Source organism: Gnatocerus cornutus, chromosome 1 (genome assembly GCF_029298725.1).
Source record: "Gnatocerus cornutus isolate USDA-ARS CGAHR chromosome 1, icGnaCorn1.1, whole genome shotgun sequence".
NCBI lineage: Eukaryota > Metazoa > Arthropoda > Insecta > Coleoptera > Tenebrionidae > Gnatocerus > Gnatocerus cornutus.
The window spans coordinates 24563017-24586677 of NC_142233.1; the positions used below are offsets into that span (position 1 = coordinate 24563017).

Below are 23661 nucleotides of genomic sequence, written 5' to 3' on the forward strand. Positions count from 1 at the left end.
CTGATTCTCAGAACAGGAAAGCGGTACAAACGACACACAAATTCTTTAAAAAATTTATTTAAAGGGGGTCATTCATGAACATAAATTACACTAAATAAATGAGAAGTCCACACTTGTTCGACGTGTAACTGTTCATTCTCGGCAACAACGCGTTCACGACTTCACTTTTAACGTCCGTATCCACCGCCGTAGCCGCCGCCAAAACCGAATCCACCTCCAAAACCGCCGCCTCCACCGTAGCCGCCGCCACCACCGAAACCGCCGCCACCTCCGTAACCACCGCCATAACCTCCTCCATAACCGCCTCCGTAGCCGCCTCCATAGCCGCCTCCATGACCTCCACCATATCCCTGATGACCATAACCTCCGTGTCCTCCGTAACCTCCATATCCAACTTTTTTAACGATTATGATCGCAGTGCCGCCGCCGTGGCCACCCCAACCGCCACCACCGTGGCCCCAGCCGCCTCCGTGACCCCAGCCGCCTCCATAACCTTTGTGTCCCCATGGAGCAGAACTTGCCAAAACAATGATGGCAAATAGCACTAATAATGTCTGTAATTTGAAAATAAAAATTAAAATAAATTAAAAGTAAAATAAATTTTAACTTACCTTTATTGGCGCGAAATTGAACTCCATTGTGGTCTACCTGTTTCTAAACTAGCTAAAGGATGGAATAATCACAACAAAATCTGATCTAACATTTTATATCATCTCTTTCAAGAAATTCAAGGTGAAACGTCTGGGATTCTCCTAACTACATATTGTGTGCGCGTAATTTCTCACTTTCGATGCTTTTGTTGTAAGAGTGGCCCGTATGAGGTAATTTTTAAAATGTTTGCTTTAGTTTACTCATTGAAAGACGACGTTATACTTTAGGTGGGTTTGTGTGCTTGGACAATGATTGCTTTGGATGGTAACTTTCTCCAAACAACGGTCGACATTGTGACAGACGGATTTTCCAAACAAAATCTGAAATGCACTGTGCAATTTCTTACATAAAAAATTAACAAATTTTTGTATAAATGTGCGTTAATTTTTGATTACACAAGTATAGTGTCCCTTCCGTAAACTTGACATTTCTCGGGAAAAGTTGAGATAAAATCAGCCATGGTTACAAATTTTCAATTACAATTTCTAGATATTTCAAATATTGTAGATATCATTATCTTCATTTTAAACAATAATTATTAAGATAAATGTATATGCGTTCTAATGTCAAAATTTCCAGTTACCTACATATTCACTAAAAAAGTATGAAGTACACTGGATTCAAATTATTATTTGACGAATTTTTTGTCAAAGTAATTTGACGTCAAACCGAAAATTTTGTGAAGTTTTTAAAGTTATTATGGATGTATTGAGAAATGTCATCTTATGAAAAATTAAGCGTAACACAACAAGTCTTCCTTTCCATTTTTTTGCATTTCAAAACAGTTCCCATCTAATACCTCAAAATTGACAGCTGCCAAAGTAACAGTTAAAAACCCGCTAAAAATTTGAGTCCAGTGTTCATGATGTATTCATTCCAAATTCTGAATTTTACTTTCTAGTTCATCAAGTAATAGTTAGAGGAAAGTACAAAGTGTTTATAAATGTTTCTATCATCAAGAGGGGCTCTGAAATTCCTGTCATGCGTTGTTTTGCCACATTGTTTTCATAATGAATATAACTATGGTCAATTATTTCAAATGTCACTTACGTCTTTTTAGTTACGGTTTTATGTCAAAATTTTAGATTATCAGGCTTTAAACCACAACTTGAACAATTTGTTTTCAAAACTAACTTTGTTCAATGATTAAGGTTAATTACAAATGTGAGTTGAAAAATCTAAACCCACATTTGTAACGAGCGGCAAAATTATTTGACATTTCAAAGCCACCCATGATGCTAGAAACATTTATAAACACATTGTACAAGTTATACAGTTTATCAGTGGTTCATTCGTGTAGTTCTTCATCTTCAACGATTTATCAATTTATAAGATATGTACCAAAATCTGACACCAAAATTTTTGCTATACAGAGTCCGGCAACACTTGCGTCCACCCCCAAAATCGTTTTTAATATTAAAGATAAAATTTTGAAATTTTGCATACGCTTACAGTTGACAAAGCTCTAGAAGCTGAAATTTGTTTTTTATCACTGATAGTTTTGGTGTTGCGATGCCTTAAAAATGTAATTTTTAGTTAATTGTGAGGGTTTGTGATATCAACCCCTAATTTAATTTTTTTTAATGTGAATGTGTTAATAATATCTCAGTTCATTGCAAATTGTCTTTAAAATTTGAGAAAAAAATGCTGTTTTATCAAGTGATCAACTCAGATATTTGTATCACAGTTATGTTGGAAAAAAATTGAATTCGCGAATATTTCTGAATATTTATCTCAAAAATCGCTAAAAATTATACTTCTTATTAGGCGTCACAAATCCAACCAAATCGTGATAAAAAACAAATGTTTGCGTCAGTTTTGTTAACTTGAGCGTATGCAAATTTCTAAAATTTTATGTTTAAAATTAAAGACGATTTTAGGGGTGGACCCTGTATATGCAAAATCATGCAAAGAAGTCCGTTTTATATAAGGGATTACTGTAAATAAAGTGCAAAATTTAAGGCTATTTATTTCAAGTTGAAAAACATAAATTACAATATTGCTTAATCATAAAAATCGTAATAGTATGTACTTACTATGATAAAATAATTACAAAATTCTATAAACCTAGTCCGAAACCAAAACCTCCAATGCGTCGACGTCGATAGCGCCGTCGAAACACAGAAGGTGGTATTACAAATGCACCACCTCCTACAAATCCACGACCAAATCCAACATGACCGTGGCCAAAACCTCCATGTCCAAAACCGCCATGTCCAATTCCTCCATGTCCTCCGAATCCTCCATGTCCACCGCCAAATGCTCCACCATGACCACCGCCACCACCACCACGTGGGTTAGGCGCAGGGTTTCCAGACAAAATTGTTATCAAGGTTATGATTACAAGTGCCTAAAATTAATGGGAAATGTTTTAAATAAATACAAATAAAATTTCAGTTAATCATATTCTTACAATTGTTACTAGGGTGAGATTCATTATCTATTTCTGTGAAAGTTCAAGTTTGTCCCCTTAATTGTTGTTGCAGAAATGACGCTAAGATGATAAAGTGAGAATTTGTCAAGGTTCTTTATATGAATATGAATTTTAGAAACACCCAATAAAAATATTGCTGAGATTTAAAATAGTGTATTGAACAAGATTTCATACGTTGAATCAGTTCACCAATAGATGACAAGAGTTTTTTGACAGCAGGAAAAGTTCTAGTTCAAACTGCTAAATATTCGTCTTTAATCAATTATTGTTTAACTTTGAGGTGACACAACAATACTAATCTCAAAAAAAAGAAAAACCATTTTAACCATAGGAACTTTATTTACAAAAAAATGTAACAAGTTTAATTACATGTAACTTAACCGTAAAAACCTGTTCCAATGGGAACTAACACAATTGCTCCACCCGGTCTATAACCACCATAGCGAGGGCCCCAACCACCACCACGTCCCCAACCACCGCCCCATCGAGGACCGCGACCCCATCCAGGTCCACCACCCCATCTTCGATAAGGTTCAGGAGAAGGGCTAGGATTAGGATCAGGATTAGCTGCAGGTGCACTCCAACATAACGCAATCACAGCAGCCACCAACAAAAGTTCCTAATTTGGACCCAATTAATAAAAATTTTACAAAAATGTGGCGATTGTACTTACAATGAAAAATTTCACTTTATAATTCATCTTCTATACTGCCACTTGCTTATTTAAAACTGCGAAAAAAACGCAATTGATCCTATTTATATTGATCTTGTAGTTGACACGTATTTGACGGTAATTCAAGGTTGAGCTTGGTCCAAAACTCGAAAAAAATGGGATAAACCATTAGTAAGTGTCTAATTCGCACATTATGATTAGAGTTTTTAGTTAACTTTGTTTTCACTGAAATGAGTAATTTTCATAATTCATAGTCAGTAGAAGCAGCAAGTGAATATGTAAATAATAAATATTATGATTTATTTTCGTAATGTGCACTTTATTGTTTGTTAATAAGTTGTATCAATATTCGAAACGTTGAACTTGAGATGTTTTTAAAAAAAATATTCCTAAAATTTTATAGTAGTGTACATTGTTAGCTTTATAATTTTACGGTTTATACGGTTTTCCAAAAATGTGTTTTCTTTTTTTGTTATTTAATTGGCTATTTTTTATGTACATCAAAAAGTGCCAATGGAACATATTAGGATTTCAAAAATTCAAAATTTCAACATCTCCAAATTTCTTATACGTAAGTATCTAAATCTAGAAATAAAAAAAATTTAAATATTAAAACATTTGAAATTTCTAGAAACTAAAAACCCTTTTACACTTGACGGCAAAATTTGAAAATATAAGAAATGGGCTCATTTATTATTACGTATTATTATTTATTATTATTATTTTAATAATACGTAAAACATTAAAATACCCGTTATTTTAATTTGCATACAAACCAAAACATATTTATGAAAAAAATATTTTCTACCACAGTTCAGCAATATACAGGTGTCCCAAAACTCGTAACCCGGAGAAAACAGACCCATGCAAACAGCTAGTATATGAAACAATAATTTAAAAACGAAAAATGTTTGAGGCAAATGATGATCCAATCACTATTACCAGAGGTATTGTGAAAGGTTTCCTATAATAATTGCTAGGATACGTAAAATAGAGAGTACAGGGGTGCGATTTTGTTTCTCAAAATCATAAATATCGACAGTGATAAAATATAGTCATCTTTGTATTTTGCATTTAAAATTTGTATTTTTGTCCTTGTCATTTATCACTTCGTCACGTATCGTTCAGAAACAAAATCGCACCCCTGTTGTCTATTTGTCAGGCTGACTTACGGTCGTGTTATACCTAGAAAAATGAAATAACCTTTTATTTTCCTGCCATTCTACCTATGCAAAAGCTTTCGGAATTGGCTCTCAGTTTTTCGTCCTTGTTTGAATACTATTAAACTTAGACCATTTTGGTTTTGATTCGCAAGCTGTATTGATGACACCTTTCTTTGCTCTCTGGGTCATAATTTCTGGGACACGTGTATACAATATTAAAATACATTAAAAATCAAATTTCGTTCGAGCGCCACTGAAAACTGTAAATCCAGCAGACTGAAATAATTACCAAAACTTTATTTTTCCTGTAAAGAATTTTTTGTCGGCGCCTAATTTAAAATGTGACACTGTTTCATCGTGACATTTCACAATAAGTAAAAACTTGACAGTTGTTTGTGTAGCTATCTATTAAACTAAATTAACATGTAACCAATACAGGTATCTAACTTATCCCGTTCAAATCCCGCTGATTTCTTAAACTGATTTTTTATAAATCGGTAAAACGGTAAAATTATAGAAGTATTAAATATAAAAATGTTACTACACGAATTCTTTCGAACAAACTCGAGAATCTGAAATAAACATGTATTGTGTGATTCATTAAATTTCCATTCGCAGTTGGCTTTGAGAAAAAAATTCATGTCGTAACTAACACCATTAATGTAGTTTCGACTTAATATTTGCGAGATTTGCTAGTTATCGAACAAGAAGTCAACGCACGTCCAAAATACACGGCCTACCTAGAATGGAAATTTAATGAATCACACGATATATTACACTGTGTAACAAAATTTCACAAAAGTTTTTTTGTTAATACAGTTGCTAGTTGTCTTTCTTTTAAAGAATATAAATTTCATTTGTGTGAGTTGTCCTCAAGAAAAATAATAAATTTATTTGTTTGTCGCTTTGGAAAATTAACAATTATATTCTTAAAATAAAAAACCAGTGTTAAAAAAAAACAATAAACTATGAAAATAAAATGCGGTTTTACGTTAAAAATTCAAAATACAATTTTTGTTCTTTTCCATTTTGTTAGCAAATGGAAAATAACAGCAACCCAAGTCAGTGAAATGGTCTTGAAGTTCTCTAGATACTGGGATTTGTAAATGTCATTGATTTCAAAAACTCACAGATACTATGCCTTTAAACTCGAGGGGCAATTTCACACAAAAAAAAATTGAACCCTTGACATAGCGGATTTGGAGATTTTAATGCCGAAATAGACTTTATACGCTTTCAAAAATTTCGTCGCAAAAATGATTTTGAGTTTCACTTATTAAATTGTTATGTAACATCCCCCTACGTAGATAAATAGATCCGAAAAGAATTTACATTTTCATCTTGGGCCCACTTTTTAATTCGCAGTAATAAGGAAAACAGCAGAAACAAAAATTTTTGAAAATATTTTTTTCTCTTAATATAACGACATTTCTGCAAGACTAATAACCGTCTGTAACGATAAATATGAAAAAAATAACATAATTATTTTTGTTGTTACATAGTATTATTTTATATTGTACTTAACCAATTGTTATGTCTATTCTTTGTTTCCTGGAGATAGATCAATTACAATTACATACTAAAATTAATTCAGTAAATAAAATTAATAAATTTTATAGATGTTTAATGTCTTTTTCAAAAAGAGTACCAGTTAAATTAGATTATAATTATGTACCGACCTACCATTTTGATGTAAAAATATTAAATCATAATTTGAGACTGGTAGTAATTTACCTTTATGGCTTCGTTGTTTTGTAGTAATTGGAAACTCCAAGAAAATGATGAATCATGAAAAAATTTAAATTTTAATTGTTACGTAATATTCTAAATTTACATCACATTGTTTCGCTCTGAATTATTTTATCCTTTTTACTGAATTAGCATATTTTTATTTATTACATGTGACGGGTCACGGATAAGACATTCGACCAAATATTCCATGAAGAGTCAATTTGGAGTCGTAATAAAACTAAGCAAATTACGTCTTCATTGATAAACTAGAGCGTGTTTAGCTTGAATTTATTTCCGATAATTTATACCATAATAGCTAGTACATAGTAGCCTAACAGTGTCATTGTTAATCGACAACACAATGCAGGCAAATCATCTTAATTGCTCAATATAAATAAACACAAATAAATTAGCGTTCTTTATTTCTTTCTTTCGGTACTATACAGACAAAAGCGAAGTTATTTTAATTTATTTTTCATTACCACGTCACGGTCAGGGTTATCCAGCAATAAACACATCTACAATGTGATGCGTGTGATAATTAACTTATTCCGGATAAAATTTTCCCCTTTTGGTGAAAAACCCGAAGAACAGTGAAGTGACGCAGCAAAATGCAAAAATTTTGAAAATGAAAAATGACGTAATTGTTCTTTTATGATGTTATGAACAACATAATTAGCGCGATAATGATCGTGGATGCGCTTTATTTTGTCAAGTTTATGTTCGGAATGAGTCTGTTTATAAAAAGTTAATAAAGATGCTGAAAGTATCGTTAAAGTGACTAACATTGATGTTGATGGAATGATAATTTTATCGCCACAAAGACATACATTTCATGAAACGGTAGCGAAAGAGGCCTTGGCATTGATGAGTTGTATATATAACCTATTTGGCAAAAATAATCACCCAACATAAAGAGTAAAGATTTGACTGAGAACGGAAGTCTCTCTAAAATGGTAAGATAACAATGTAACCAGTAGTCATAACATGTTGTTTGTTTTATAGAAAACACTAGCCATCTTATTTCTAACAATCGGGTATAGTCTAGCTTACTCTTTTGTGGACGATCCAAATTACTACACTAGACCCCAAACAATATTCTTTGGAAAAGACTCCGGATATTGGAACGGTCCAAATGCCTATTATAGAAGCTATGGAAACTACATGGGAGGGCACAACAATGGATGGGGTAGTGGATCTTATGGATCGTACGGCAGTAGAGGCTATGGTACTGGATATGGTACTGGATATGGTAGCGGATATGGTAGCGGATATGGTAGCGGCTATGGTGGCGGATATGGTCATGGATACGGTAGCGGATATGGTGGAAACAGAGGATATGGTAGCGGGCTTGGTGGATATGGCGGATACGGTACCCACAATAATGGTTATGGGAGCAGATATGGTAATAGTGGATACGGGAGTAACTATGGATATGGCAACTATGGATATGGATCTACTTATGGTGGGTATGGAAACGGCTATGGTAACGGTTTAGGCGGTCATAATTTAGGCTATGGTGGAAGTGAACACGGTTATGGACCAAGCTATGGGGGATACGGTTACAGTAGGGGTGGTTATGGAAGAGGCTATAGCAGTAGTTATCTCTATTAGTATTAATATAATGTATATTGTGAGTGAAACTGTGAGCTTAATTGTGTACAGTAAACGTAAGTGTTAAATTTTAATAAGAAATTTCATAAGAGTTGGATTAAATTTTTTAATTTTATTGTAAACCTATCCTTGAAAAAAAATCCAGATTTATGCTGACATCATCTTTTAACGCGAAGCGGTAAACGTTAACACTTCATAAAAATATGTTTTATTAGATAAGTGATTAAAATGGATATTCAGTTGAAAGTAAATGGCTCATAAAATTATTAGGAAAAGAAAATGCTTTCTTGTACATCCACTTTGCAGTTTTTCTTAAAGAATTGGAATTTCATCGATAATTTACTAATTAAAGAAGAAAGAACATTAATTAAAAAATTGGTTTGCAAGATCGGCAATTCACATTACACTGGTGTATAGAAACATTATTGTTATTATCCATGAAAACTAAATACGGTGGAACTTCCCTTAAGCGGACACCAGTGGGGGTCAAGATTTTGTCCGCTTAATAGAGAAAATACAAATTTTCAAAAACATTTTTATAATAAAAATCTGTACTTAATAAATAAAGCAAAATTTCTTCAAACCAATAGTTTATTAACAATAAAAAATTAAAGAAAGACAAGTACGTAAATTGTTTTTGTGTAAATCCTTAAACATTACATATTAATTAAACATTAAAGATAAACAATAAACATAACAATAAAACATTAAAAAAAGAGCAGAAATGTAATTTATTTTTTTTTTAAATCTGTTATTTTTGTTTCAATTTTGTTTCCACAGCATTTTTTTTAACTGAATTTTGAGGTTGACATCGTTTACACACCTTCAATAGTATATTAAACAACGTGTTTTATAATGGCCAATTTGGTGCACGAGTTTCCGGTGTACAAAACGAGCCGTAGGCGAGTTTTGTATGGGGCGAGTGCACCAATGCCATTATAAAACAAGTCCTTTATACTATTTTTTTGAATTTGCACCCTTTTTTTAATAAACAATTAAAATATTCCAATTCTAAGACTTTTCGTTTCACACGATTGGTAATGGTTTTGTAACCCCGACCTGCCACTTGATTTTCGAATTCAATTTAAAATTTGACATTTATTGAGTTTCACTGTCACTGAATTTTGACATAACGTAACCTAACCTCACAGCCAGTATTCATATCTACTATATTTAGGTACAATAGGCTATCGGACCCCAGAAAAATTGATGCATTTTATTATGTTTATGAGTTACGTATACACATGAATCAATTACCAAACAGATTTTTTGTTCTCCAAAGGTCGGAATTATTAGCTAAATATTCGTTTGAAATCCAGCTTCGCGCTGGTAGTTTAAATAAGTGTTCAGTGACTACGTCATAACTCCTTTCTATGCATATGAATTGAGAAAACGCATACGTCAACGGAATGTTACATTGGTGAAAGTGAGATAGAGTAATCGTTATGATTCCTAACTGGTTTCCGGTTTATAGCACCCTTGCGTCAACCAATCAGAAGTTTTGTTTTCATAAGTCATCTGTACAGAACGCCATCAGTCCATTTTCACTTTTTGATTATTGGCGCACTAAAGTAAGAAAGATACAAAAACTACAACAATTCACGTTCTGCACACACATTTGATGCATTCATAACCTCAATTCCAACTCAACTTCATCATTTTCACCAATGGCCTCGGCATTCCTGTAGCCAATATGCGTCGACTAAGAAGTTGTGACGTCACCAAGGCGCGTGTTTGAAACTATCCGTTTTTTAAACTTTTTTTTTTGGTATAAATAAATTGCGTAAAAAAAATGGACACTGATTTTTAATGTTTTCAGACTAGACAGATTTGTTTTTTGAAATAAAAAAAAAACAGTCCGGTAGCCTATTATTGTTGGCCGCAAAGGACAATTCAATTATATTGATGCATTTTTTGTTCACGCAGCAATTTATTAAACACGAATCGTAAAATCCAAATTGACCAAGAACTTGACAGGAAACGGGTGACAGCCAGACTAATTAGTTCTGCCAGTTCTTAAAAAACAAAATTTCCTACTTTAAGTTCTCTTATAGATACCTATAAACGACTCCAAATTGAGTACTTTAATGGACCTATTAAAGCGGCAAATTCGAAAAAACCATTTAAAACAGGAAATATTATTATTAGGAGAATCGAGAGTTTCCTAGAAAACTAAGACGTCTTGTATGAATGCGGTAAAGTATGTAAACAAAGAACGAATCTGAATTTTTATAGTTCACCGAAATAAGCGTTGTTTTGATTCTGACTGTCCGCTTATTAAAGGTGTCCGTTTGAAGAAGTTTCACTATATCACCAAACACGCGCATGAACAAGGACAGCCGCCGCCATAGGCGTCGACAATACAAAAATTTACTACAGGCTAAAGTCAAGTTTAATGACACATAAGCGATATTGATGCATTTTAGTTGCATTTTTAACTTAAGATTTGAGGTTTCCCTGTTTTAAAGAGAGTTAATTTGAATATGAAACTTAAAACTTGCGTTAATTGTTTGGATTCCATTGATGCCACGCCACTGCTATAGGAATCAGCTGAGTTGCGCGTCCGCATATTGAGAAAAATACTCTTGCGGACATATTTGTTTGATGATACTAAGATTTTATGATCTATACATATTTGAATAGGTCTATTTCTACATGTCCAACATTTTTCCATTTTTCATTTACCTAAATGCTTTTTCACTATATCAACATCTAACTACAAAAAGAACATTGGCCAGTTGATTAATTCGCAAAGTATCGACAAGTTTTGATAGATATCATAACAACTTTAACCCAGTATTTCGCTTTTCATTAATTTAATTAATACTATGTAGGTAGATATACATACGAGTACATGTATTTTTTCGAGATTTTTTAAACTGACTTTGCTAGTGATATTGTTTCAATTTTTCACAATTTTTGTATTTTTATATCTTCAACTTAATTTATTTTTTATACTTACATACCAACTAAACTGGTCGAAAAAAGTTTGGGATAATGAAAGAATTCACAAGGCAATACCAATAATGTAACTCACTCTTTCCATAAATAATAAACAGTACTATACTGAAAATGTTTATAAAAAAATTTCTCCAATAATACGTTTCAATCACAGCAAAAAAAAAATCGAAGCTTCTAGCACATGAAACAATCAGTGGAAATAAAATTTTATTTAATAATAAGTTCTTTCAACACGACGCTCTATGTATTTTAGCTTTTCTACCTCGACAAATTCAAAATTTTTCAAAACAATTTTTTATTTTTTAAGGAGCAGGCAAATGTAGTAAATCTTTTTACCACTAGTATTACCATAGTAATAAAAGTCTTGTCAATAACGTTTTATATTAAAACATCTCACCCCCTTCATGGCCCTTTAATTTATAATAATATAGTAGTCACTTTAAAGATTTCAGCTTCTTCAACTTCAATGGCTCAATATTTATGTATTACAGTAGCACTAGTTAATACTTCTACTTTTTCTTTTTATTAATTAAGCCCATTACATAGAAAAATCATACTGTATATATATATATATATATATATTTTGTATTATACCTATTAGTCTTCTACAAAATACAATTATACACTCAAATTCAAATAGATAACCAGCCTTCTATTTTCTTCTAAAAATCTCTCTTCTCAAACCAAAATTACCCAAATAAGGATATCTTGAAAATTCGTTATAATATGGATTCACTTGTGGAATATAACCAGAAACGTAACTAGGATAAGTTTCTTCAAAAAATTCACCTTCACTTCCTATAATTGATCTTTCTACGAAAAAAAATTCTAATGTCACGACAAGAGCTATTAAATACTAACCTGGACGAGCACTTTTAGTAGTTGTAGTTTCAGTTTCTTTTATTTCCTATTTAAAACAGAAATATTAAGTAAATAAAAAAATCATAAAACAACTTACATATGACTTAGCTTGCCCATTAATGCTTAGAAACGCCACAATTCCCATGAACATAAAAATCTGTAAAAATTATTTTTATAAGCTGTTTAATATTTTATTAAGTACCTTTGTAAAAACTGCCATTGTTGAATGTGTATGAAGATGTACGAATACCATTTCGCCTCATTCGTTTCGTTTTTATACAAAAACAATAATCTTAATTAGTCCTATATCTATGCAAAAGGACAATGACAACTGATGAAAACTCCGGAAGAAACAAACAATTACTTTTATCATCACGGATGAAAAGTAACCTTTGCAAATTTGTAAAAATTATGATAAGTCGGAATCAGTTACCGTGATGTATAAGATTTTTTTGAAAAACAAAAAACATGAGTCAATGTTTCTGACATGATAAGTGGATCATTAACACAAGCACCATTTCTTTTGCCTTGACTAACCCAACATCTTGACGTCAATCTGAAAACCCATGACCATAAATTTCAAATTCATGGCTAAAGAAAAATGCGAAGTAGGAAATGAACTTGTGATGCATCAAACAAAACATGACTGTTTTAATTAACATAACGTTGTGTATTAAATTCTGCCACTAAATTCACAAAAACTGAATAAAGTATTCACTATTATTATTTCATCTTGTATTTTATATTTAATTTTTACCGTCCAAAGACTCCACCACCAGCAGACGGTTATATCAAGGCCTTAACATTGATGTGATAATAAATAAATAAAATAAACGAAGTAACTTACAAGAAATATGGTAAGTTTTATTTATATTTGATATATTTTTTTAATGAATTCTTATTTTAGAAAAACTTTATATTCTTGGTTTTGATAATGATCGCTATCACTTATGCCAACCCTTCGGCGGAAGCTAAACACCATAGAGACTATAAAGGCTACAGAGATCATGAAAGAGGATTTCATGGCGGATACAACCCCTACGGTGGAGGCTATGGAAGTGGATATAATAGAGGCTTTGGAAATGGATATGGTCTAGGCCATGGAAGCGGTTTTGGGGGCGGTTATGGTGGCGGGCATGGAGACGGTTATAGTGGTGGTCACGGAGGCGGTTATGGCTTTCACAAAGGTCATGGATATGGAGGTTTTTAAATACCACAAAAATTGAAAACCATCAAAATCCAAAAATATAATTGTTTACAAAATTATTATTTAAATGTAAATAAATAAAATTGAACAAATGTTGCTTATGTACATATCTATGGATGTCTAAAAATTAATATCCAGGACGTTGGAATCCGCCTTGAGGTCCTCCTTGTTGAAATGCCATTCCATTTCCTGGAAATCCTCCCATATTTCCACCAGGATATGCACCTTGGTAATATGGTCCTCCCCCCCCAGGAAACCCGCCGATGTTACCAGGATAACGTGAATTACCAAAACCCTGTTGGTATCCTCCCATACCTCCACCAGGATAGCCTCCTGGATATCCACCCATATTTCCAGGATAACGCGAATTACCAAAACCACCTTGTTGAAAATTTTGACCACCTGGATACATTTCTGGATAACCGAGATGACCACCAAGGCCACCGCGAACGTTGTGATTGTTGTGAGCGGGGGCAGCAGAAACCACCACCACAGTAATTACACACATAAGCTAAAATAGTAATAGAAAATAAAAACAAAACTTGCAGAGCTAAGTTTACTTACAAAAGCTTTCATTTTGAAACTATTAACTTGCAATCATAGCAGGAACTAAAACACTCGACAACAATTTTTCAGGATTATATAAATTATTCACCCGGAAATAGATAAAATATTTTTGTTATTGTCTTAATTACAAGAATAGATGTTATTTGGAAAGTAATAGACTTATACATTTGTATTACTTGGAATGATATCTCGTAAAAAGAATTTTGAACTTCAACCTTAATGATTGGAACTTTGAAGGAGCAATAGTATACGGTTTGTGATATAGTTGTGATAACACCAACACTGAATAGATTTTTCTACTTTTTAAGATTTGTTTATTATTTTTTATGTCTTGAAAAATGTGTTGAGAATTCATTAAAGATTTAGTTTTTATGACACAGTCCCAAGTTCAACAGTAAAAAAAATAAAAGTTCATCTATCCGTTCTAAGGTTGACTTAAAAATGTCATTTTGTTCGAAAAGTTTATTTGCAGGTATTTTTTTGTTATTGTTTGTACTTTTAATATCAAAGTTCTTTATATGTGTTAAAGTATTTTAAAGTGCGTTATCAGTTTATTGGGTTGCCTATATTAAATAACACTGATAAATTTAATGCTCTCTTTATTAGTAACTTTTTTCAACAGATAATAAATTTAAAATGCTGAAGAATAAGTATTGATAAGACTTTATAATTTACCCATAATAGCCCAATCGCCTCGAAAAACATAAAGTATTAAGCCTATGGTGAGGAATTTCAGAAGGGATGTAGCTTTGATCATGCCTTGAATTCTGCACTTCATTGGGCTCTACCGATTCATTCTCAAAATATTTTTCTTAAAAAAAGTAATGTTTCACCTAGGTTACATTTGTAAAATATTTGTCTACCTGCTTTAGATTTCTCATGATCACCAGGAAAGTGAACCCCTTCATTTTGAAGATTCTACAAAAATGTGAGTTCAGATATATCTTAAAACATCGATGATTAAAGAAACTTACTTTAGATTCAGTGTTAATTTCGGTGAACCAGAAAATAATTAAAGTCAATGCTGCACTAACCTGTTTGATTCAAAAATTGTTAATTTGTGGTAGAAATTCTTTTTTAATTTACCTTCATTATGTTTAATTCCACAACAAAACTTGTTTGAAGACATTTTAAATTTTTCGTTTTTATACTATAACCTCACAGGTCTTCTAATTATGGTTTAATCTATTCAAAAGGTCAGGAGCTTAAATTAACACAAAAACAAAGAATTCTTATCGTGTATTACGTACAACCTTTTCAGTGTGTTATTAACATGACTAAACTAATTAAAGTAGACTAATACTGGGGAAGATTACAATACATTTTACCTAAAACTTTCTACCGTTTCTTTTTACGGCTGCTGGAGACGCAGCTTTTGGTTGTTCAGTTTCATTTTCAGTTTGTCCTTCAGTCGATTTTTCACCTTCTTCCGACCCTCCTGCTTGTTGCAAAATAGCACGACATTCCGTTATTTTAGTTGCCATAGAACTATCAGATTGTGGTCCTTCAGACTGACTTTCGGCAGGTTTGGGAGGTTCAGGACCTTGCCCTATTCCAGGAGTGCTAGTTCTTCTGGAACTACCACTTCCAGCAGGTGTGGATGAAATAACTGCAGCTCCAATCACCACGAGTCCAACAATTAACTGTTAATTGCAACGTTCACACATGTTTTTCTCGTAAATGAAAAATACTTACGCAAAAATGACGCATTTTTATTACCACACTGTTAACTTTTCAACACTTCCACTAATATTGGTCTTGTACCATCAAATGGAACTTTTATATACAGCTGAGTACCCTTTACGGCTCATTGGACCAACCTTTGATGAGCGTAGTAAATTCTCAAATCTATTATAGTCAAAGCGTGAACGCTCACGAAGGACGGAAACCAAAAAATAGAACAATTTGTTTTTTTATTGTTTATTTAAATTTTGAACAGATCTAATATCCGTGTTGTTGGTAACCTCCTTGGTGTGCTCCATGGGCTCCTCCAGCACCAGTATGGTGAGTTCCTGGATAACCACCAATGTTACCATGTTGACCACCCTGTCCTTGTCCACGACCACCACCGAGACCGCCTTGGCGTCCACCACCTAAACCATTTTGACCACCCTGGAAACCACCTCCTTGACCTCCTGTGTGGTGAGTTCCTGGGTATCCACCGATATTACCGTGGCTACCACCAGATCCTTGTCTGCTATTGTATTGTGGACTGGCAGCAATGGCCACGATCAAAACCATACAAATAATCTACACGAACAAATATAAGAAAACATCGAAATAGAAGTAAAAGAAAACTTACGAGAACTTTCATTTTGAACAAGACGTTTCTAACTTGGGAACAAATTAGTTACTATTCTTCATATCCATTTTTGAAACCTTATATATCCAAGAGTGACCTGCAAATTTTAATCATGATATCAGAATGTTATTAAGTCAATATCGACGTGGAATATTTTCGACCTATAAACGCGGTATTTTTGTTGATAATTTTATTCTGTTGATTCTCGTAATCTCGTTTTATAATAAATAAATTAAACACATGGATTAAATATTTATGTCATTGCAATCCGAAACCTTTTTTTTACTCAAGAATTCTGTATTTATAAATTGTAAATACAAAATATTAATCTGTAAGTATATAATTTGATAATGTTATTCTTAGAAATGAAAGAAAAACAAAAGCATATAAAAATTTGTAATTATTAACAAGAAGAACTTATTTGCAGTTGATAAGTTTCACGAAGTCGTCTTCTCTTTTGAGAGATAAAAGAAATAACTTCTTTGTCAATTTCAAACATATCAACATTAAATTTTTTTTTAAGTCCAGAGAAATCATTTTACATGATCACTTCTTTTTATACCAACTTATTTTGTAGCTACAACCACTATCTAATACAAGGTGTTTATAAATGTTTCTAGCATCAAGGGTGACTCTGGAATTTCTGTCATGCACTGGTTTGCCGCTTTAGTTTCATAATAAATAGAATTATTTTGAAAATTATTTTTAATGTCATTTACGTCAACAACGTTTTTGTTACGGTTTTGTGTCTAAGTTTATGATTTTATAGTTTCAAACTACAACTAGAAGAGTTTTTTTTCATTGAGGTTAACTACAAATGTCAGTTGAAAAATCTAAACCCATATTTGTAATATTAATATCCTGTACGACTCGATACTGCCAAAATTAGAAATGAAAAATGCAATCCACGGTTGCTTTGAGATGGTACAATGTCACTTTGACATTATTTATTTAAATTTCGTCTTTATTCTTGATTCCGCTCCATTAAAGCGCCACTTCAAAATCGTCCAATTAGATTCATTCAATCCAATTAGTTTTTCGCCCATGTAAATAATTTGTCTCTGAAATCAGTGGCGTAGATAAGAGAAAGAAAAAGTCTGCAATTTTGTCTGAAAAACGAAACGAAAACAAATTTCTAATAAATGTTCAAAATGACCCTAATGTTCAATAATTCAAACATGTAACCGCCGTAATAACGATAGCCTTGATGTGTGACAAATAAGTTTATTTTTACAATTAATAAACCCACTACGCCACTGGTATAAAATAATAACTGTCAGTTTGACGTTAATCAAAAAAATTTCTAGGATGACTTTGATTAAAAAATTTGTGGTTCTTTGTAAATTGATCTCTGATTGGTAACAAATAGTCTTCCAGCTCTGTAAACAGTTAAAGAAAACCCGAAAAAAACTTCGAAACATCGTTTTTCACAGTATAGGTGCCTCATTGACTTTAATGTCAATTTTATAATTTAAGAAATAATTTGCATTATTATAAAAATAAATTACGTATTCATGTTAGGAAACCTAAGCTTCTTGGTGATTTTGAAATTAACCTAATTTATCTATTTTAAAAGCATTTTACCGGTTATATCCACCATATCGGTAAATCAAAGACATAATTTCGACCCTAGAGTCGTATTTTCTTTTGATGGAGAATGAAAAAGTGACTCTATTAGTTCCCATTAGAATAAATAGCACAATGTAATCTGAGTTTAATTGTATAAATTTGCTCGTCAACACGATGCAGTTTCCATTGTGATAGTATAAATACTCTGACATTGGTGAAAAAAAAATGTATATGTAATTATTATCATTATTATTTATAACATGTTAAAATAGTTAGGTATTTGTAAATAACTAGAAATTTACAGTAATTAAGCTAAATTACTTATACATATTGCTATTATTATTTAACAATAAATTTACCACAGCTTCCTCGTTTACAAAAATAAATCAAGTTTTAATAAAATTCTATTAAAAATTATTTCTTTAGTGTTGCAAATAGAAAAACAAACTTTTAGAACTAAATCGAATTCATTTAAAATATAAATATGTAGGTAGGTATGTACATCAGTTATCAGATTTGCATAACATTTTTATTTATGTTATTTATGCAGCTATCTATCGATATTTACAAAACTTTTCAATTAATGTAAAACATCCCTTGAAGCACCATTTTTCGGAGCCAACTTTAAATAAACCCCTTTGTTTCCAGTCAAAGCTCCATCAACACCATCTAAAGAATATTGGTAAGCACCATGGAAATAATCAGATCCACGAATTCCCATGTTATTGTTACTAAATATTACAGGTGTAGCAGTAACAAAAGCTACCACAACAAAAACAAAAATCTGTAAATAGAATACATAAAAATGGGATACCAAGGCGTGATTTTATTAAAGCTTGTACTTACCAAGATTAGTTTCATATTTCAGATGTTCCTGTCATGTACTGTTTTTGATTACAGGTTTGAGGGTATATTTACATATCTTTCAAAGTGTTATCATTTTGACCTTAACTTGTTGAGCCTTCCACGAATATTCTAATAATTGATTTCGACTGGAAAGTATTAATGTGTTATTTTATTTTAATGCTGAGTTATCAATTCTAATCTTTGCATTGTTTTTTTTCAGACAATTTGTTAAAATGCTTTTAACTACAACGCAGTTTCTTTCTTATAAGTTGGTTTTACACGATTATTTATTAAATTTTGCGTTTTTAGGACTTTTTAGGTATTTATGTAGTCTTGAGAATTCTTGTCAAATACCGTTAGGGTCATTTGATTTTACTTTAGATAAGTTGCCAATATAAGTCAAAGATACAAATCACTAAAGATTATGGTTAATACATTTATTTTAATATGTTTGGTAAAATACATTACAGTTTATTCTTCCTCTGAACTTTCGGCACCATGATAATAACCATAATGCTCAAAATGACCTTCAGAATTATCATCATCAACATCTTCTTCTTGAACATTTCCTTGACTATTTCCTAAATTTTCTCCTTGATTACCATTTGCTTGGCTAATTCCGGTATTTCCTTGATTACTCCATTGGCTACCTCCTAGGTTTTCTCCTAGATTCCCCCCTTGTGTATTCCCAGATTGACCACCCAGCTGTCCACCCTCCTGATTTCCTCCTTGAGTATTCCATAACGTCGCTTGCCCATTTAGTTGACCACCTGAATTTCCTCCTTGTGTCGCCCACAACGCCGATTGGCTACCCCCTTGAGTTTCTTCTTGAGTGTTCTGTTGTCCACCTCCCTGGCCACCGTTCTGACCTCCTCCTTGTGTGTTCCATAAAGCTGGTTGACCATTCACTTGTCCGCCTCCCTGGTTACCACCCTGACTTCCACCTTGACTCCATTCAGTATCCGGACGACCAGTCAAACCCCAATTTCCTTGAACGTTCGGATTTTCACCTCTTTGGTTGTTGCTTTGAGTAAGAAATAAACCCCCGGGCCGATTTCCTCCCTGACTATTTCCAAAGACATTAGGCCGATTTAAACCCTGGTATTGTTCTCTATCATTATTACCTCCAACTTCTTCAACCACATTAAATTCCGGATATGGATTAGGAGTTCCTAATGAACTCTGAGAAGATGATGTCTTGACACAATAAAGAAAAGCCACAAACTAAAACGTAAATCAGTCGAATAAATTAACAAAGGATATGCAAAACAAACTCACCGCAAGAATTAATTTATAAGAAACCTTCATCTTGAGGTAGGATAAATGAATGTGAAAAATCAAATGTGACAAATTCTTTTAAGCATGACGCGTCATTGTGGTTATTGATAAGTTGTGAAATTTTTAGCTTTATCTGCATTCTAACGACAAACTAATTCATAATTAACTATTCGAAATCAAACAAACGCTAAATTTTCTAATCCACATTTTCACTTTTTTTTAATGAACGCTGGGCGTTCAATCCTGGGGTTTAATCATTAAATGTTTAAACATTTTATTTTTTATTTAAAATATGCATGTTAACAATAAATTAAATTAAATGATGTCAACTGACTTTATCCCTTGTTAACCGTTTCAAAAGGATAGAATACGTCTGGTGTGACCGAAACGGTTTCTCTCTCTTCCTTTAGTCGAGTACCAATTTCAATAACTTTTTTGTGGGCAGTTCCTTTGTGGCTCTGAGATAGTGTTGGTGTAATCAAGTATAAAACTGCAAACAACTAACAAACAGCTATTAATATCAGAAAATGTTGATATCAGTAATTTACCAGAATTATTAAATTACAAAGTAATTTCATTTTGAAGTCAGATGTTACAGTGCACACGTACAATGAAGTTATCGCCGATTATATTTATAGAAATATTCGGTCACATGACTATCATTACCGTTTTAAATTACTGCTTGTGGGATTTTGATTTTTATCTCTCTTTTTTTAACGAGCAAATAATGGACTTCTACAATAACAATTCAACGACGTTATTAGAAGAGTGGGTACAAGTGTAAACCTGTTTATATCCATATTTTAATTTTAATAAGTTTTTTGTAGGATTATATATTTTAGTTAATATCAGTCGTAGAACTGTTTCTAGAAATCTTATATGTATACATAAAGTGGTCTAAAGAAATCTGTTTGATTGTATGGTTTTTAATATACATCATTTGATTAGAAATAAAAACATAAAAAAACAAAAAAAATCTTTCTTGAATTCATTAATTGCAACCTTCTGACAGCCTTGTATTTCCATCACATTTTTCCGCTGAAATCGCCGGATAATTTTAAACTTTCTGCTTTAATTGTTACGTACTTGGAATAAATAAATTTTATTGTTTTAAATATAATATACATACCTATAGATATGTATCTTAGTAATGTTAAAATTGTAATGCATTTTAACAATAACAGCTTGATTAGTGCCAAGAACACCTAAATTTTGTATTCAAGAAAATTTTGAGGAATCGAACACATCATTGTTTAATAAATACAAAAAATGAGCGTACAGATTAAGGTTTAAAAGTTTAAAAGACCTATTAAAAATAATTTACGATTAATTTATTAACAATTTATCTTTATATAGGTACATCCGCATGGTTTTATTCATAATCACATTTTCCAGCGATTTTTTGTATTTATTATTTCACTGTAACACCACAACACCTACGCTCAAGAATACTAAAATTGTGAGAATATTTATTTAATTTCTCAATCCTACTCCCAGAAAACCATTTATTAAGAGTTTTACATATTATTATTGCTGAATAAATAAATAATAATCAAGACACCTAATAGGGAGATAATTTCTTTTTGTTACAAAGTTTACAAGTTTTCTAAGCAAATTACAGTAATTTTAAAGTGCTCTTTCGACTAAAAATTTTACACCTTCATATCGTCAACTTGCAGAATGACAGTCCTTTTGGTTCTTTGGATTCCTGGGATTTGTTGGATTTATTAGATTTTTTTTATTTCTTAGATGCGACGGATTCGTTAAATTCTTTGAATGCTTTAGGTCTATTGGATCCTCTAGACATTTTAGGTTTATTTCATTTCATCCATTTCTTGGGTTGCTTCAATTCCTTAGAAGCGTTAGATTTGTTGGTTTGATTTAGATTCTTTAAAGTTTTTAAATCTTTTGGTTTATTTGAACTATGTATTTAAATATTTTAATTTTTAAATTCTTTTTTGGATTCGTCAGATTTTTTTGATTTTTTGAAAGCGTTAGATTTATTGTATTTTTTGGATCCTTTGTATTTTGTAAATTTTTTGGAGACATTGCAATATGTACTAGAACTTTCTGGGTTTCTTTTATTTTTTGGATTTCTTAAATTTCTTGGATGTGTTGGTTTTTGGATTATTTGGATTCTTTTCAAATCGTGTATTTTTTGGATTCCTTGAATTCCTTGAAAAAGTTAGACTTATTGTATTCTTTGAATTTTTAGAATTCTTCTGATAATTTGGATTCTTTTTATTTTTTGCATTTTTTGTGTTTTTTGTATTTTTAGAATTCTTTGTATTCTTTGGATTTCTAGCAAAATACTTTAGATTTCATATTTTTTACACGCATAAACATTGTCAAAATTTTTATTAAAAAATCTAAAAATATTTTTCTATTTTTCAATTATTATTTTCACTTCTTAAAACTTCTTTGGGATCCTCGTAAACTAAATAACCATTTTCCATTTTTTTTTCTTCAAGATCTAAAGACTTTTGACTATCCAAATGTTTAATGTTCGGTGAAACACTTTCAAAAGACCCATGTTCCAAATGATCAAATTTGAAGCGATGACTGTCTATTTGAATAGGCTGAAAAAGTCTTCGTTCTATGCGGCCACTTTCCAAATCTAGCACGTTTTTATGATTGGAATAATCGCTATACAAATGTGGATGATTTGGTAATTCAATTCCAGGAAGAAAACTGCCACGTTCCACGTGATCAAATTTCAAATTAGCTGTACTCAAATGACCTTTTGCCAAGTGTTTGTGAGTTACGTCGTCACTTTCCAAGTATCCAGGACTGAAACGTTTACGATTAATTACTAAGTGATCACTTTCCAAACGGGGATAATGGCGATGTCCATGACTAAATTGGAGTTCCTTGATGAGGTGATGACGGCCTGAACGATGAAAATGTTTGCGTCTAAAATGACTTTTGATCAAATCATGATCAAAAACTAAGTGGTCAGTTTCCAATTGTTTCTGTTTAAAACTTTCTAGATGCCCATCTAAATGACTACCAGTTTTGTCAATTCCATCGTGACAATTAACTTCTTTGACTGCATCAAAAAGTACTTCCTTTTGAATTGAAGTCGCAGCAGTGAAGCTGAACACAGCCTAAAAAATACAATTTAAAATTTATTTTTATAAAAACTATGAATCTTACCAAGACAAAATGTAACCTCGCAAACATTTTTGTTACTTGAATGTTATTGTATTTGTGGGTTATATATACCTTAGATTATCCTTAAAAAGAAATGAGCAAAATTTCCTTCATTATTTAATCTAGTATTTTGCACACATCGGCACTTTAATGGTAAAACCACCACTCACTTAAGATTACAGTTTTTTCCATACTATTAGGGCATGTACATACCACAAATTATTGTCATTAAAATGATGGGATTTCCACTAATATTCCTTAGTCTAAGTAAAGTATTGTAAAAGGAGTTTTATTTTAATGGTACAGTAAAACTGCGGTAGTAAAGTAAAAAAATCTGTATTTAGGTTTATGATTATAATACAAGCTTAAACTAGTTTAATCACTATTTTAACTAACAGTATAATTAACATCGAGATATTCACCAATGGTGGCTTCAGAAGTTGTGGTACTTTGAGTTGCAATCGGTTTTCCATGGATTATAACGTGAGCTGCTTCGTTGAATCTGTCAAAAAATCCTAATGGACCAGTTTGTTGTTGTCTACCAAGACTTATTAGAATAAATGTCTAAAAAGTATACCTTAGAATTATGTATATAAAGCAACAAATAAATACCAAAACTAGAAAAAATAGTAGACGTGCCATCTTAAAAGT

The 23661-nt window shown here is 31.9% G+C and overlaps 8 protein-coding genes and 3 long non-coding RNA genes across 11 annotated transcripts; 2 read left to right on the forward strand and 9 right to left on the reverse strand.

The window, feature by feature from the left end:
* Nucleotides 1–41: 41 nt before the first annotated feature.
* LOC148180917 (uncharacterized) lies at nucleotides 42–691 on the reverse strand. The gene is made up of 2 exons (XM_088049661.1): nucleotides 612–691; nucleotides 42–554 (listed from the first exon to the last, which is right to left on the reverse strand). The coding sequence occupies exons 1-2, from the start codon at nucleotides 636–638 to the stop codon at nucleotides 168–170; spliced, it is 414 nt and encodes a 137-aa protein (XP_087905787.1). The 5' UTR covers nucleotides 639–691; the 3' UTR covers nucleotides 42–167.
* Nucleotides 692–7381: 6690 nt separating this feature from the next.
* Nucleotides 7382–8357, forward strand: LOC148180918 (uncharacterized). Its single transcript, XM_088049653.1, has 2 exons — nucleotides 7382–7608; nucleotides 7658–8357. The coding sequence occupies exons 1-2, from the start codon at nucleotides 7606–7608 to the stop codon at nucleotides 8264–8266; spliced, it is 612 nt and encodes a 203-aa protein (XP_087905779.1). The 5' UTR covers nucleotides 7382–7605; the 3' UTR covers nucleotides 8267–8357.
* LOC148180919 (uncharacterized) lies at nucleotides 8285–13298 on the forward strand. Its single transcript, XM_088044189.1, has 3 exons — nucleotides 8285–8322; nucleotides 12855–12945; nucleotides 12996–13298. Exons 2-3 carry the CDS (start codon nucleotides 12943–12945, stop codon nucleotides 13296–13298), a joined length of 306 nt encoding a protein of 101 aa, XP_087900315.1. The 5' UTR covers nucleotides 8285–8322; nucleotides 12855–12942.
* On the reverse strand, nucleotides 11815–12371 carry LOC148180920 (uncharacterized). The gene is made up of 4 exons (XM_088049666.1): nucleotides 12291–12371; nucleotides 12186–12245; nucleotides 12089–12134; nucleotides 11815–12040 (listed from the first exon to the last, which is right to left on the reverse strand). The coding sequence occupies exons 1-4, from the start codon at nucleotides 12339–12341 to the stop codon at nucleotides 11880–11882; spliced, it is 318 nt and encodes a 105-aa protein (XP_087905792.1). The 5' UTR covers nucleotides 12342–12371; the 3' UTR covers nucleotides 11815–11879.
* Nucleotides 13299–13322: 24 nt separating the features above from the next.
* LOC148180921 (uncharacterized) lies at nucleotides 13323–14022 on the reverse strand. Its single transcript, XM_088049665.1, has 2 exons — nucleotides 13860–14022; nucleotides 13323–13806 (listed from the first exon to the last, which is right to left on the reverse strand). Exons 1-2 carry the CDS (start codon nucleotides 13869–13871, stop codon nucleotides 13423–13425), a joined length of 396 nt encoding a protein of 131 aa, XP_087905791.1. The 5' UTR covers nucleotides 13872–14022; the 3' UTR covers nucleotides 13323–13422.
* A 422-nt stretch (nucleotides 14023–14444) lies between these two features.
* Nucleotides 14445–15039, reverse strand: LOC148180922 (uncharacterized). The gene is made up of 4 exons (XR_015770212.1): nucleotides 14949–15039; nucleotides 14837–14896; nucleotides 14726–14780; nucleotides 14445–14673 (listed from the first exon to the last, which is right to left on the reverse strand). It is a non-coding gene; the product is annotated as an uncharacterized LOC148180922 (long non-coding RNA).
* A 49-nt stretch (nucleotides 15040–15088) lies between these two features.
* LOC148180923 (uncharacterized) lies at nucleotides 15089–15673 on the reverse strand. The gene is made up of 2 exons (XM_088038028.1): nucleotides 15558–15673; nucleotides 15089–15505 (listed from the first exon to the last, which is right to left on the reverse strand). The coding sequence occupies exons 1-2, from the start codon at nucleotides 15570–15572 to the stop codon at nucleotides 15191–15193; spliced, it is 330 nt and encodes a 109-aa protein (XP_087894154.1). The 5' UTR covers nucleotides 15573–15673; the 3' UTR covers nucleotides 15089–15190.
* A 93-nt stretch (nucleotides 15674–15766) lies between these two features.
* LOC148180924 (uncharacterized) lies at nucleotides 15767–16275 on the reverse strand. The gene is made up of 2 exons (XM_088038041.1): nucleotides 16165–16275; nucleotides 15767–16112 (listed from the first exon to the last, which is right to left on the reverse strand). Exons 1-2 carry the CDS (start codon nucleotides 16174–16176, stop codon nucleotides 15804–15806), a joined length of 321 nt encoding a protein of 106 aa, XP_087894167.1. The 5' UTR covers nucleotides 16177–16275; the 3' UTR covers nucleotides 15767–15803.
* A 1965-nt stretch (nucleotides 16276–18240) lies between these two features.
* LOC148180925 (uncharacterized) lies at nucleotides 18241–18699 on the reverse strand. The gene is made up of 2 exons (XR_015771066.1): nucleotides 18580–18699; nucleotides 18241–18517 (listed from the first exon to the last, which is right to left on the reverse strand). It is a non-coding gene; the product is annotated as an uncharacterized LOC148180925 (long non-coding RNA).
* Nucleotides 18700–19001: 302 nt separating this feature from the next.
* LOC148180926 (uncharacterized) lies at nucleotides 19002–19995 on the reverse strand. The gene is made up of 2 exons (XM_088044401.1): nucleotides 19858–19995; nucleotides 19002–19803 (listed from the first exon to the last, which is right to left on the reverse strand). Exons 1-2 carry the CDS (start codon nucleotides 19885–19887, stop codon nucleotides 19051–19053), a joined length of 783 nt encoding a protein of 260 aa, XP_087900527.1. The 5' UTR covers nucleotides 19888–19995; the 3' UTR covers nucleotides 19002–19050.
* Nucleotides 19996–20121: 126 nt separating this feature from the next.
* LOC148180927 (uncharacterized) lies at nucleotides 20122–20498 on the reverse strand. The gene is made up of 2 exons (XR_015771015.1): nucleotides 20406–20498; nucleotides 20122–20357 (listed from the first exon to the last, which is right to left on the reverse strand). It is a non-coding gene; the product is annotated as an uncharacterized LOC148180927 (long non-coding RNA).
* Nucleotides 20499–23661: the final 3163 nt, after the last annotated feature.

Coding starts and splice junctions, on each gene's coding strand:
- LOC148180920 (XM_088049666.1), bottom strand. CDS start 12,341: ATGGTATTCGTACATCTTCATACACATTCAACAATGGCAGTTTTTACA. Junction 12,135..12,185: donor ATGGGCAAGCTAAGTCATAT/GTAAGTTGTTTT, acceptor TGTTTTAAATAG/GAAATAAAAGAAACTGAAAC. Junction 12,041..12,088: donor TACTAAAAGTGCTCGTCCAG/GTTAGTATTTAA, acceptor TTTTTTTCGTAG/AAAGATCAATTATAGGAAGT.
- LOC148180917 (XM_088049661.1), bottom strand. CDS start 638: ATGGAGTTCAATTTCGCGCCAATAAAG. Junction 555..611: donor TCAATTTCGCGCCAATAAAG/GTAAGTTAAAAT, acceptor TTCAAATTACAG/ACATTATTAGTGCTATTTGC.
- LOC148180926 (XM_088044401.1), bottom strand. CDS start 19,887: ATGAAGGTTTCTTATAAATTAATTCTTGCG. Junction 19,804..19,857: donor CTTATAAATTAATTCTTGCG/GTGAGTTTGTTT, acceptor TTTACGTTTTAG/TTTGTGGCTTTTCTTTATTG.